At 35.6% G+C, this 15,678-nt stretch overlaps 1 protein-coding gene and 1 non-coding gene across 2 annotated transcripts in view; one reads left to right on the plus strand and one right to left on the minus strand.

The window, feature by feature from the left end:
• Nucleotides 1–15,678, minus strand: part of COL11A1 (collagen type XI alpha 1 chain) — a 316,494-nt gene that overhangs the window by 130,512 nt on the left and 170,304 nt on the right. Inside the window, exons 29-31 of the mRNA XM_007951592.2 lie at nt 7,914–7,967; nt 6,640–6,747; nt 2,616–2,669 (exon numbers count right to left, since the gene is read on the minus strand). Coding sequence (XP_007949783.1) covers nt 2,616–2,669; nt 6,640–6,747; nt 7,914–7,967 — 216 coding nt within the window. The remainder of the gene's footprint in view (nt 1–2,615; nt 2,670–6,639; nt 6,748–7,913; nt 7,968–15,678) is intronic.
• Nucleotides 11,447–11,553, plus strand: LOC122151104. Its single transcript, XR_006163975.1, has one exon. It is a non-coding gene; the product is annotated as a U6 spliceosomal RNA (small nuclear RNA).

Here is a 15,678-nt window from a genome sequence, read left to right on the forward strand (position 1 = left end):
CCAGCCCTAGTCACATTACATATGGGCAATCCTACTTCCGTAGTGATACTGCCTCAGAAACCCAAGGAGGGGTCGCTATGAGTCAGGGCTGACTCGACGGCACATAACAACAACAACATGTAAAAGAAGGGAGCTCTGGTAGTGTAGTGCCTAAGACACTTGATTGCTAACCAGAAGGCTGGCAGTTCATACCCACCAGCCACTCCTTGGAAGGAAGATGGGGCAATCTACTTCCGTAGTAATACCGCCTCAGAAACCCAAGGAGGGGTCGCTATGAGTCAAGTCCGACTCAATGGTGCATAATAACAACAACATGTAAAGAAATTACTGGAAAATCAATTTTAAAAATTATAAAACAAAATTAAATAAGAATAATAAACCAAACCACCGAATGATGATGATGAGTGAATGTAAGAGTAGTACAGTTCACAGTTGCCAGAAGGTAGGATATTTTTCACACCTGTGAACTATATGAATAGGTATATGTTTGATGCTATTATAGAAACTAGGAGTGGATCCTATCTACTATGCCTGTCATGCTTGAATGTATCACACTTGCATAAATAACTTGCATAGACAGAAAAATAGACATATAGACAGAGAGATAGACAGATCATCTCATGTACATATAAAAGAATGCTATAACTATTCTTATATTAACAACTAGCATTTATATATTAAGTCATTTAACCACCTTAAGGTAATTAGTCAACCCGTAAGTGCAGTCTTCACAACATTTGATTATTAGCTTAAGGAAAATTAGTACATTGAGATAAACATGCATGTTTAGAGCAGTCTTATTCTAGTTGGATCAACAATTAATGTCCACAGAAGCAGCAGTCAAAAATCAAACAACATATGGTATGGGGTAAATCTACTGCAAAAGATCTGTTTAATGTTTAAAGATATCATTTTGATGACTAAGGTGTACTTGACCAAAGCCATGGTCTCTTCAATTACTTCATATGGATGTGATAGCTGGACAGTTTCAAAGGAAGGCAGTTAAAGAACTGATGCTTTTGAACTGTGATGTTGGTGAAAATACTGAATATACTGTGCTATGCTGAAAGTAATAAATCAGACTTGGAAGAAATACAACCAGTATCCTCCTTAGAAGTGATGATTGTAAAACTTTTACTTACTTACTTTGGACACATCATAAGGAAAGACCAATCAATGGGGAAAATATCATGTTTGGTAAAGTAGAGAGTCAGTGAAAATGAGGGAAATCCTCAATAATATGGATTAACACAACAGCAACAACAAGGGAGTCAAACATTTTTCTATTGTTGGAAGGATGGTCTGCCTTTAAGTTTCCCATCCAGGCTGTGTAAACGAGGCCTTGGGCCTCTATCATTCTCTAATAAGGAGAATAGGAATTGGATCTCCCTCTCTCTCTCCTCTGAACCCTCTTTTTTATGGCAGAAGCCTTTCTCCCTGTTCTGGACACATGATAACTTTCTCTGACTCTTGCTTATGCACAAACACCATATCACTTCTGTCCAGGCCTACTTCTCTATTTGTTCCCAGTGGGAAAGAAACAAGGTATCTCCTTGGACTGGCCACAGAGGCATACTCATTGACCATAGGAGATCAGTGGCTACAACTGAAACAAATCTCGCTCTGTCTCTCCTTTATGTAAGTACAGCATTATCCCACAGAGTTACAGTGCTTGGTTTGTCTTTTGTGATGACCTCAGACTTTGGCACACCAGTTACACATGGGGTTGCAAAGAATCAGACCCTTGACTTGGCAACAAATAAAAACAAACACATCCTTACACTTAAAACATACATTTTGAAAATAGTTAAAAACAGTTTCTGGATGTTGCAGTGAGTTGAACAGGGGTGGCCCATAAAATATGCCCACGTCCAAATCCCTGGAAATGAAATGCTATCTTATTTGGAAAAAATGTCTTTGCAGATGTAATTAAGGGTATCTTTATTATCTGGATTATCTGGGTAGGCCTTAAATCCAATGATAAGTGTACTTCTAAGAAACGGAAGAGGAGAAGACATAGACTGACAAAGGAGAGGGCTATGTAAAGACAAAGACAGAGGTTAGAGTTATGCAGCCACAGCCAAGGAATGTCTGCAGCTGAAGAAGTTGGAAGACACAAGGAAGGGTCCTCCCTTCAGCCTTCAGAGAGAGCACAGCCCTGTCAACACCCTAACCATATCAGACTTCTGGCATTCAGAACTTTGAGAAAATAAATTTATATTGTTTTAAGCCATCAACTTTTTGTATTTTGTTATAGCAGTCATAGGAAACTCATTAATAATGGTAGGAATGAAGGTCAATAAATAGTGTGGAAGATGTAGAATACCTGTCCATCCACTTCATCACTGTTAGATAGACATGTGTTCTCCTATGAAATACTGCAAGGAAGTAGCTGACTATGCCATGCCTTTTATGATCCTTGTCCCCTCAAACATTCCAATCCATTATCCCTATTACCTAGGCTTTTTGATTTTCCCCACTCCACATACCACAGTCCCTATGATTCTTTTTTGGGAAATTATATTTTCAATATATATCATCTATAACTATAAGGAAATCATTTGTGATTCACCCAAAATAGTGATAAGGTATGAAAATCAAAGTAATTGATTTACCTTTGGACCTTGTCTTCCTGGATATCCTGGTAGTCCTGGAACACCAAGTTTCCCCTAAAGTTAAAAATAAGAATAGTAAAGTAAATATTCTAAGTTGAATTAAGTTTAAATAGAAGTGATTTTACTAGATGTTAGAACCATGTATTTTCACACCCGGAAGGAAGATTTACAAGTTTTAATCATACTTTACTTTAATTGTCTTTCCTCATTTAAAGAGGGGTAAAAAGGATGACATGGATATATTTCTAAAGCTATAATGCTGGCTAACATACCCTTTGTTGTGTAAGTTATAGTGCTTTCTTTGGGGACATAGAATCCTTCATGAACTCTAAAACATGACTGAATAAAACACTAAGTTTTTCAACATCAAAATGCAGCTTAAATTACTTGATATAGTTGGGAATATATTTAGATATTATTATTCCAATTAAAGTAATTTTTTGATAGTCATTTTATTACTTACAACATAACTATTAGCAATCAATCTTGAGTTATTTAACTTTTTCTCATAGAATCAGTCAAGTTTAAATAACTATATTATGAAATTCTAAATTAAAATTTGTGCCAAACTTCTTTTATACAAATATCTGGGTAGGTATAGGTTAATATATACACTAAATGTTGAGAGCCACAGCTAAATAGCAAAGATTTTGGTGGAGTTTTCTGAAAATAAATGTTTCAATGTGTGACTATCTTGTTCTAGTTCAATGAAGTCATTCCTCAATCTGAAATGCTAAAACACATTGTAAATTATAATGGATTACAACAATGTATACCAAATACCAAGGGGTTTAAAATGCTGTACTAACAAAATGAGTTCCCTGAAATTTATTTCACAACCAAGCATGAATGCAAACATGCAGTGAGATGGAGAAATAAATCAACTAATAAACTGAATAAAATATTTGTGAAACTTTACTGTCCCTCATTTTCCTTTATTGATAAAACACATTTCATTTATAAAATACCATTTATCAAAATATTAAACATTAGCAGGCACACAATATCTTATTCCAGAAGTATATTTAAATAAAATAAACACAAATCCATATTACCGTATGAAGCCTCAAAAGCTGAACAATACTTTATGAGCAAAAAGAATAATCTCACTGAACGAACCAAAGCAAGAAATTCAGAACATATTTAGTTTATGACTTTGTTATTACAGATTGAACAAAAGAGTTATATGTTTCAAGATCCACACTGCTTGGTAAGCAATCTTTAGATGGAAAATATGCAAAAAAGCCCCAAAAAGCTTTTTGATGTCCCCTTGGATACATTACATTATGCTAACTTGTTTTATGCCATCGATTTCAAGGTTAATGAAACCTCTAATTATGACCACAAAGCTATTTTTGTTCTATGTTAATTATTACATTAGAATATACTGACTTTTCATTTTTAGAGTCATAGCACAATAAATCCAGAGATAAAATTTATTTGCATTTTCAATATGGTGGAATGCAACTTCAATATTTCAATAAAAAATGTTAATGAAATATAAAAGATGTAGAATCTTGTGGTTTTAAACTACAGAAGCCTCAGAAAGTTGGTCAGACCATTCATACAGGAGAGAGTAGAGATGAAAAGAGAGGAAGTCCCAGAATAGAAATAAACTGATGGCAACTGAGCAATTTAAATGAAAGTGTTCAAGGTCATGGAAGTCCTTGGTTTTGCCTGATCTTTTCTTTTCACCACCCAAACACCACTTCATTGGCCTTTGTGGGGTTAAGAGTTACTTTACCTTAATTAATTTGGACTTTGTCCCTGCACTCTGAGGAAAAATACCTTAGAGTAATTGGGCTACATTGGCCACACTGGAGGATTTGTATTGATGAATAAGAGCCAGTCTGAAGTCCACTTGGTAACCAATAACGAGTATGTGGACTGACTGATAAAAGCCAGAAATGCTAAGGCTCCTGGTGTTTTCTGAGGGAAAGAATCCTAGAAGGAAAGCTTCCTGAAAAGAGAGATGCCCTCTGCTTCGGAGGCCTTTCCAAACCTCTTTCAATTACCTGTTATTGCTGCTCCTAAATTACTCCTTAGTTGTAGCCTCTTATTCCTGCCCATTCATGTCCTGTACTCATGAGATTCATCCTTCACCCTAGTAAACCACGTAACCCTTAAGTATAGTCTGTGAGTTCTGTAGTGTTGCAGTGAATGGAGAAGTTGAAAAGCTGAGATATACTTGACCTCATTCTCCTAGGAACCAACTTTGTGCTGATTCTTATTTATTTAATGATCTATTGGAAATTGTGATGTCAAATTGTAGAAGAATATAATTGTATTGTCCCCTATTACTTTTACTTACAATACCAAGAAAAATAATTATTTAGGAAAATGATGTATGAGATCCTGTGCACAATCTATATATGTAGATTATACTTTTCCGAATAGCGTGGTATTTCTTTCTTTTATAAAGTAATGGTATGGTTATTTCAGAAACTTTAGGTAAAAGATATATGTGTGTATGTATGTATGGAAATAATAATAAAGATACCACCAAATGATACTACTTATATTTTACATTATTATACAATAAAGAATACCACTTGTCATAGAAATTTCTAGAGGTTTCCCCCCCCCCCCAATTTAACCTCGCCATATACTATAAAAAGTTTACAATGTCATTGAAAGTCTGTTGTTTTTGTTGTTGTTATGTGCTGTCAAGTCGGACCCAACACATAGTGACCCCTCCTTGGGTTTCCGAGGCAGTATCACTATGGAAGTAGATTGCCCCATCTTCCTTCTGAAGAGTGGTTGGTGGGTTTGAACTGCCAGCCTTCTGATTAGCAGTCAAGTGCCTTAGGCATTACGCTACCAGAGCTTGCCATTGAAAGTCTGTTGTTGTTGCTGTTTGCAGTCGAGTCGGCCCCAACTCATAGTGACCCCTCCTTGGGTTTCTGAGGCAGTATCACTACAGAAGTAAGATTGCCCAACCTTCCTTCCGAGGAGTGTGGGTTTGAACCGCCAGCCTTCTGGTTAGCAGTCAAGTGCTTTAGCCACTATGCTACCAGAGCTCAAAGTTGCCTATAAACCGCCCGCCCCCCCCCAAAAAAAAAAACTGACTGCCATCGAGTCAATTCTGACTCATAGCAACCCCCTTTGAGTTTCTGAGGCGGTAAATCTTTATGGAAGTAGATTGCCCAGTCTTCTTTCAGAGTGGCTGGTGAATTTGAACCACCAGCCTTCTGGTTAGTAGTGAAATGCCTTAGGCACTTGCTACCACAGCTATGTAAAGTTGCCTATATTTCATTTAAATGTAATATAATGGTTGCATATCATTTTTGACACAAACATGTAGTCCAGTGGCTCTTAATCTTACCAATATTAGACTTACCTGGAGATGTTTTAAAACATACTAATTCCTGGGCCAAACTCCCACTACCAAGAAAAAAAAACCTCTTGAAGTTGGAACTAAATATCATTCTTTTAAAAAACACTACCCCTGTGGAAATACATATTTATGTGGAAAAAGTAGAAAATGTACACAATAGTTTGAGTAGTGAAGTATGATTTTTTTAGTCACAAACCAATAAATAGACCATCTTTCATGGATTATTTATTTCATCTCTCTATAATCACATTCAAATTCTCAACATCTAATGTGGAATAAACCATCAGTTGTGCAAACAGTTAAAATATTTGGCTGTTAACCAAAAAGTTGGAGGTTCAAATATACTTGGAGGCATACAGGAGGCAAGGCCTGGTGATCTACATCCAAAAAATTAGCAGTGAAAACCCTATACAATGCAGTTCTACACTAACACTGACATCTGATTGCCATGAGCCAAGATCAACCAGATGACAACTACTGAGTGGTCTTATGTGGAATAACTTTAAGAGCTGCTGATCCCACATGGTCAAGGAGTGCAGAAGGGGCTAGAAAATGACAAAAGGATATGGAAATGTTTTAAATTTGATAGAATTCTCTAGATTTCTGACATGAGTGATTAACATATTTTAAAATGACAACTAAGCATCATCTTCAAGAGAACCTGTGAATTTACAGTTCTTTACTAACCTTCTCTCCTGCTTGACCAGAAGGACCAGGGTCTCCAGTTGGACCTGCTCGACCTTTCGGGCCTTCAGGACCATCTTCTCCTCTTGGGCCTACTTGACCAACTTCTCCCTAAAATATAAAATAACAATATTCTTTTAGTTTGTAACATATTTGGAGATTGAATGGCAGAGATCATAGTTTGTCAAAAGGTCATATTCTTCAACTCTTGGCTTGTTTATTCATTCTTGTTTGTGACATGGTAAGTGTTTGATTTCATCAATCATTTCATTACTGATTAAAGAACTGAATACACTCTGACATTTTGAAAACTTATAAAAGACAGATGCTCCTGTGTATCATATTAAATTGTTTTTAATACATCTGTGTTGCAGAGAGATATGTAAATAAGTATCAAGATTAGATAATACCTTTGGGAATCAGTGTTCAGAAGACAAGAAAATTTTCTCTATTTTGCACTTCAAAGTGTTGTTTACTAGACTATGTAAGTTATTGTTCTGATTCTGTGCACAGATTGTATATGCATTTTAGGGAAACAAATGTATTCTATTATATTCTCCTCTTTTTTTTCAATTAGATACTATTATGTATAAAATAATTATTCTCAATAAAATATACTAGTATTACACTTAAAAATTCAAGACCACCATTATAATAAATCCATGAAAGTTGCATACATACAGTTTTCAGACAGAATAGCATATTATATATGACAATTTAAAAAATCTATCACATTACTTCTTTTAATTGTATCATTTTCTAAAATTGTGTCAACAAGCACTATATATATGTATATCTGTATCTATCTCAACTTGGGCATATAGGAATATAATTGTTGTTAGTTGTTGTTGTTATATGCCCTTGAGTCGGCCCCGACTCATAGCGACCCCTCCTTGGGTTTCCAAGGCAGTATTATTACGGAAGTAGGATTGCCCAACCTTCCTTCCGAGGAGTGGCTGGTGGGTTTGAACCGCCAGCCTTCTGGTTAGCAGTCAAGTGCCTTAGGCACTATGCTACCTGAGCTCCTAAGGAATATAATATAAAATGTAAAAGACAAATTCAATATAATATTTAAATGACAATGGATAATATATAATCTCCACAAAATTAAACACAGAAAACTTGGGGGAAATATCTCTAGTAGAATAAATATATTATTTATCTTTGCTTGCCATATGTAAAGATAATAGAATATATAGAAATACTCTCTTATCTTTACATACATACATACATATATGTAATTTATCTGAATTAGTGAAAATTTTATTTTTACTTACTCTGTCACCTTTAAGACCCATGTCACCTTTGAATCCAGGAAAACCATCTTCACCCTAAAATATATAGTAATAGAGTGAAGAATCAGTCATGTGCATAAGTCTAAAATATGGTTACATATCCATAAGGTTTTCAGAGATCATTTTTTTCCGAAGTAGACTTCCACAGCCTTCTGCCTACTTTGTCATATTCTGGAAAACTCCACTAAAACCTGTACACCATGGGCAACCCTATTGGTACTGAAATACCAGTGGCAGAGCTTTCAGCATTATAGCAACGCACAAGCCACCACGATATGACAAACTGACAGACAGGTGGTGGTGGAGAGACTTCATCGCTCATACTTTGGTCCTGCTATCAGGAGGGACCAGTCCCTGGAGAAAGGTAATAAGCTTGGTAAAGTAAAGGGTCAGCAAAAAGGGGAAAGATTCTTAATGAAATGAGTTAACACAGTGGCTGCAACAATGAGCTCAAACATAGCAATGATTATGGGGATGGCAAAGGACTGGCCATTGTTTCTTTCTGTTGTACAAAGGGTCATGCCTTGATGGCACCTAACAGCAACTTAATATGATTATATAAGATATGAGCATAGATGATTTAGGAAAATTCTTCCAAGAAACGTGAATCTTACTCCAACCCTCCCCTCAGAATCTTATCCCAGCATCCTCTCATTTTTTCACAGTTATTGGCTGTAGGTTGCTTTAGGAAATTTTCATAAGTAAGTACATTAAATCTTCTCTAGCCTACAGTAAACATAGCTATTCTTTTGTAACAACATGTATGTCATTTATTTGAACAAAGAAAAAGTAACTATATAAATAATTATCATTTTAAATCTATACATTCTTTTGGGTTACCAAATAAAATACATTTACCTTTCATTTACTATTTTTTGCTGAAATTTTATATCATGTATTTTACATAAATTCTATTAGTGCAACCACCTAATATTGAATTTTCTTTTGAGTTGACTAATTAGCAAAACAAATATTACCTTGTACAAGTAAATAGAGATGCCTCATCACGGCATTATATGTGCAGAGCAGGGAAGCTGGAAACTGGGCACCATTTAGCAAAACAATGCTAGCTATGGAAATATTTCCTACCATTCTTACTGCTATCTATGCTTTTAAAATGTAAGCTGCATGATGAACCTTATTCTATCTTAATTTCAAGAAAAAACAATTACCCTCCTAAGGACTGATAATTCATGTACAAAATACCATAAACTAAGCAATTAGTCTGTTCAAAGTACTGAAAAACATTTTGAGGTTTTTGTTTTACCAGTTAGAACTGAATGTAGATCATCTGTAGTAATTAAATAAAATGAGTGATCAGAGAAGAAAGAAATAATGATCATTTTGTCTGAAGCATGTGAGGCAAGAAGTGAATGGTAGAGGTTAAGGGAATGTTAGTACTTTAGTTTGTAGTCAGTAAATAGATGTGATTTGTGGAGTTTAAGAAAAGAACATTTCAGGTTGAGTAGGAGACTAGACCTAATAATTATCGGTTCATTACTGCCATATCCAGCTCCCAGAATGACCATTCTGAAATACAGAACTGATCACATAAGCTTTTACTTTAAAGTGTTTCAGTAGTTCCAAATTGTTAATGATGAATATAAGCACCCCTATGATCTCGTTGTTGGTATGTGCTGTCAAGTCATCTCTGACTCATAGTGACCTTATGTACGACAGAACAAAACACTGCCTGGTCCTGTGGCAGCCTCACAATCCCTACTATACCTGAGCCCATCGCTGCAGCCACCATGTCAATCCATCTTGGTGAGGGCTTTCCCCTCTTTCATTGACCCTACCAAGCATGACATCCTTCTCCAGAGAATGGTCCCTTCTGACAACATGACCAAAGTAGGAGGAGAGACAAAGTCTGGCCATTCTTGCTTCCAAGAAACATTCCTCATAATCTAGCCCTTGTTAAACTCAGCAGCCTTAACCTTTGTCATGAAATTTGATTTCAACTTCCTGTCCAAGACCACCAGATTGGATTCTAGCAAACTAAAGTCCTTGTCTTTATGGTGGTGTCTCTTATTGGCTACCCCACCCACTCATTCACAACCAGCAAGTCCTTTCCATTCTTTGTCCACCTGGAAATACTTTATACTCTTCCTTTATGTTCAGCTCATAATTCTGCTCTAAAGTTTTCTCTGACTTCAGTCTTCTCCTAAAATTAATTTCTACACTCTATGTAATCCCACTAAACATTTATTCTTACAACAACATGCCATCTTGCACATAATAGTTCTCTTTTTTTCCTCCTAAATATAGAAGGAAAGAATAATGCCTAATAAACCTCTGTATCCCCACTGCCTCATATATTTTTAACCTTCCATAACCATATTATTCAATAAACATTTACAAAATGACGATTTGGAAATCATTCATTCCAAGCATTATCACTAGGATTGGTGCCTCCCTGTGTGGCAACTCAAAGTGTCACTCCACCACTATCATGAACTTCCTCCTATACCAGACCATACAGAAATTTTAATCACACAATATTATGTGATAAATACAGTTTTAACTTGCTTAAATGTAATATTTCTTAGGTTATATGAATGCTAATAACAAAATTATTTTGTAAAATCTTTCTACACTGAATTACATTATTACATATTTAACATATTACATATTATAACTTATTAGTTACAACATTATTTTTAACTGAGAAGAAAGCTTTTCGATTTTCCCCCTCTTTTCCTTTAATTGGGAGCTCTGGTGGCAAGATGCCTAAGGCATCTGACTGCTAACCAGAAGGCTGGTGGTTCAAACTCACCAGCCGCTCCTCTGAAGGAAGAATGGCAAATCTACTTCCTTAGAGATATCACCTTGGGTCCAAGGCAGTGTTGCTATGAGTCCGATCTGACTCAATGGCAGTAAGTTGTTTTGTGGTTGTGTGTTTGGTTTTGTGTTTTTTTTTTTTTTTTTAATTACTACTTCATTTTTAGGAGATCTGGTAGCATAGCGCCTAAGGCACTTGCCTGCTAACCAGAACGCTGGTGGTTCAAACCCACCAGCCACTCCTCGCAAGGAAGATGGGGCAATCTACTTCTGTAGTGATACTACTTTGGAAATCCAAGGAGGGGTTACCATGAGTTGGGTCCGACTTGACGGCACATAACAACAACAACAACAACAACACTTCATTTTTGGGAGCTCTGGTAGCATAATGCCAAAGGCACTTGACCGCTAACCAGAAGGCTGGAGGTTCAAACCCACTAACCACTCCTCAGAAGGAAGGCTGGGCAATCTACTTCCATAGTGATACTGCCTAGGAAACCCAAGAAGGGGTCGCTACAAGTTGGGTCTGACTCGACGGCACATAAGAACAAGAACAACACCTTCATTCTCAGAAGTTGCTTATACAGTTTCATAAACGCCAACTACCACAATGTTGTAGCTAAAACATCAGATAATTTGACAAAATCAGCCACTAAAAACACTGGCAGTAATGAAAACAACACACACAAAAAGCACTATGTACTCATAGTGCATGCAGACGAAACTACATTTCAGTGTTCACTTTGGCAGCACATATACTAAAATTAGAACAATGCAGAGAAGATTAGCATGGCCCCTGTGCAAGTATGACACACAAGTCCATGAAGTGTTCCATATTTTTCAAGCAAAGGACAGGCATATGTGCTGCACGTTTACATTAGGTAGATACTCTCCTTAGAGGGATCAATCGTGGGAGAATAGAAGGCCTGTGTATGCACAGGGAGACAGCTCAGGTGGCAGGAGTGCATGGGAGGGAAGAACACGAGGGAAGAGGGAAGTGGGTTGGGAGCTGTCACATTGTGGGAAATTGTAGCTAGTATCATGAGACAAAGTGTGTGTGAGTTGCTGTATGGAATGTGAATTTGCTTTGCAAACTTTCACACAAATCATCATCATCATCATCATAATAAAAAGTTTCAAAGCATCATTATAATTGGGTAATGACAACTTTGACCAGAATGCATTACCAGGTTCAAAAAGTTAGTATAAAGTTGTAGCCAGGTGTCGTTTTGTTGTTTTTATGTGCCTTCGAGTCGGACCCGACTCATAGCGACCCCTCCTTGGGTTTCCGAGGCAGTATCACTACGGAAGTAGATTGCCCCGTCTTCCTTCTGAGGAGTGGCTGGTGGGTTTGTACCACCAGCCTTCTGGTTAGCAGTCAAGTGTCTTAGCCACTACGCTACAACATGTAAGCTAGCCTTACGAAAAAGGTTTTTGTTGTTATAACTTTTAAAGATATTATTTTTATTAAAAGAAATAATAAATTTCAGCTGAAACACTGAACAAAAATTTTAGTGTCACCTTCCTGACAGTATCACCTGGTGCAGTCCAAGCCCCCCACCTCTCTTTAGTAACATCACTGTTCATTCCTCAGTGGGAGTTTGTTAATGACCAGAAAATACGGTTAATCATAGAAGTATGATGCCTGAACCTGAAAAATGTATCAAAACTATTATCTTTCCTACCCCTAACAATACTGACAAGCTTAGATGTTCTTTTTTAGTCAAAAGCCTGATGTTTCCAATAGTCTTTGGGGAAAGAGTTCTTGTAGGGAGTAGGATCCTCTCTGGACTGAGTAACTAGGGAATCACAGAGGCTTAAAAGCTGAAAAAGATCGTTTAACTACCTATTGACTACTGTCTTCATTATCTTCTCCCTAGTGAGAAAGGTAATTACACAGTTGCCAACTTTAGTTTAAAGAATACTACACTCTATATCTAAAAGTCAGTAACAGCTTTTAGGATTGTTTCAGGCAGAGATTTTTTTTTTTTTTTTTTTCAAAGAAAGAGAATTCAATGAAATAGATACTACTTCTCTCAAACCTCTGTTTTCAATCCATTAAGAAAGGAAGAAATTAGGTGACTTGTATTTATTAAGTATATTTTTTCAATAAAAGATTTAAAAAAAAAAACAAAGAACACTATCAAGTTACAGAGTTTTCTAAAATATCAGATTTCAATTAGTCTTAAAAAAAAAGGAAACAATTTCAGAAGATATGTAAGTAAAAGATGAACTCAAGTCAGTTTATTGAGTGGTGTTGCTTGAAGTCTCAGAGCGAACTGGAGTCTTAAAAAACTGGAGAACATTAATCCTATCCATTAAACTTTAGTTAACAATGTAATGTTATTATTTATAAAAAGAAAAAAAAAGTTTCAACTTCCTTCTTTATGTCTCATAAGAAAAGCAGTCAATTATAATACATACTGAGAAAAACAAAATAAATAATTTACATTAATTATGATTTAATGATCCCTCACAGACTTGGAAAATAGGGAAAATTCTTATCATTAAAAAATAAAAGCTCCATTAACATTCATATAGAATTTCTCTAAATCTGTGTAAGTAATATATTGGATGGAATAAAAAGTAGCATATTGGATGGAACAAAAATTATAGCTAAAATAATGCCTTACTTATATTTTTGGACAATCTCATTATTTTATAGACATAAAAAGAGTCTCAGAGAAAATGAACCATCCCCTTCAGTTTCTATGTCTGCTTAGTATAAGAACTAGAATCCAAAACTTTTTATTCCCAGTTTAAAATTTTAATTTTCTCCTCTATATCAACTTATTTCTCCTGAGATCATATCAACTGAAGATAACAAATAAACTCAAATTTTCCACACATAAACAATACACTTTAATTTCTTTTCCTGTGTGGGTTTCTCCTCACATATTTTCCCTTAATTACAATATTATTTATAACTATCACTTTGTAGCTATCCCTAATTTCCACATATCACAATGTTCTTACTGCAATTAAATTCCATTTTTTTGTAAATGCATACTCTCTATTAAAAAAAAAAAATCTATGGTGGGTTTTATTTCCAGAGAAAATGTAATTGATACTTAAACATTTTAAAAAGAAAATATCTAACCTCAAACAACACTTTTAACTCAGGCAACCCACAAATAATTAGAAGTCCAGTACATATGAACTATCACTATGGTCAGTTGTCAATTTAGCAAGGTACTTTGTACTCTGAAGTTCATCTGTAATGATCAGAAAAAACTGGGATTATCACCAAAGTTGTTAATTCAACGCACTCCTCAGAAGGAAGATTGGACAATCTACTTCCATAGTGATACTGCCTCGGAAACCCAAGGAAGGGTCTCTATGAGTCGGGTCCAACTTGACGGCACATAACATTAACAGTTAATTCAAAATGCTTCACTCATCTTTCATACATTAGAACTGACAGACAATATAGCGGCAAACCTTTTTGATGTCACAGTTCACATTTTTTTTTTCCAGAAAAAAAAATAAATTACAAGGGATATAATAAATGCATCCCATCTTGTTATTCATTCCTTATTGATACCAAATCCATTCAAGGTGCTTTTGATTACATTATGACTACAGAAATAAATAGTTATGCTTGAAATCAATATACCTATTTTTAACTTATCAAATATCTCATTATCTGATATTTCACACTTACAACAACAGTTAAAAAAAATCTATTATCTGAATTTTGTGCATTAATGACATACATTTAGCAGTAACAAAAACTGAGGAATAAGACAAGAGTAACTGAGGCTGTGATGGATAAAGTTATGTGACAACTTGGCTGGGTCATGATTCTCAGTGGCTTGGCAGTTATGTAGTGATATAATTTTATGTAATGATATAATGCTTTAGCCATCATCCATTTTGTGATCTGAGGTGATCATTCTCCATTTAAGCATAACAATGATTTTCACTAACAACCTGGTCATTGGAACCTAACCATGTTGAAAAGTGAGGTGTCCTTGCTGTTGTAGTTAGGTGCCACTGAGTCATTTCAATTCATAGTGACACTATGTACAATAGAATGAAACATTGCCTGATCCTTCACCATCCACATAATTATTGCTATGTTTGCACCCATTGATACAGTCACTGTGTCAATATATTTCATTGGGTCATCCTCTTTCTCACTGACTATCTACTTTACCAAGAATGATAACCTTTTCCAAGGTCTGGTTCCTCCTGATAACATGTCCAAAGTATATGAGAAGTCCCACCATTTTCACTTAAAAGGTGAATTGTTTGGAATTGGTCATCCAAGACCAATTTTTCTGTACTTCTAGCAGTCCATGCTATATTCAATATTTTTTGCTAACATCTTTACTCTTCCATATATATGAGGTGCCTAAAACTACACTGGCTTGAGTCAGGCACAACTTAGTCCTCAAAGTGATATCTTTGCTTGTAAATACTTTAAAGAAGTTTTTTGCAGATTTGCCCAATACAATATATCATATTGATTATGTATCCAACTAAAATGAAATCCTTGGGAACTTCAATATTTTCTCTGTTTATCATAATGTTGCTTATTAGTCAAGTTATGAGGATTTTAGTTTTATTTATATTGAGGTATAACCCATACTTAAGGTTGCAATATTTGATCTTCATCAGTAAGTAATTTAAATCACTTTCATTTTCAGCAAGCAAGGTTGTGTCATCTGAGTATCGCCATTTGTTACAGAGTTTTCTACCAATTCTTTTGCTGTGTTCCTAAGACATTCCAACTTTTTGGATTGCTGTAGTTGTTATTGTTGTTGTTGTTATGTGTCCTCAAGTCGGACCTGACTCATAGCCACGCCTCCTTGGGTTTCCGAGGCAGTATCATTACAGAAGTAGATTGCCCATCTTCTTTCTGAGGAGTTGCTGGTGGATTATTAGCTCAGCATAAAGATTGAATAAGTACGGTGAAAGAATACAACACTGACGAACACCTTTCCTGATTTTAAACCATGCA

This window comes from Orycteropus afer, unplaced genomic scaffold, assembly GCF_000298275.1.
Source record: "Orycteropus afer afer isolate SDZICR_OR568_19922 unplaced genomic scaffold, OryAfe1.0 scaffold00301, whole genome shotgun sequence".
Classification (NCBI taxonomy): Eukaryota; Metazoa; Chordata; class Mammalia; order Tubulidentata; family Orycteropodidae; genus Orycteropus; species Orycteropus afer.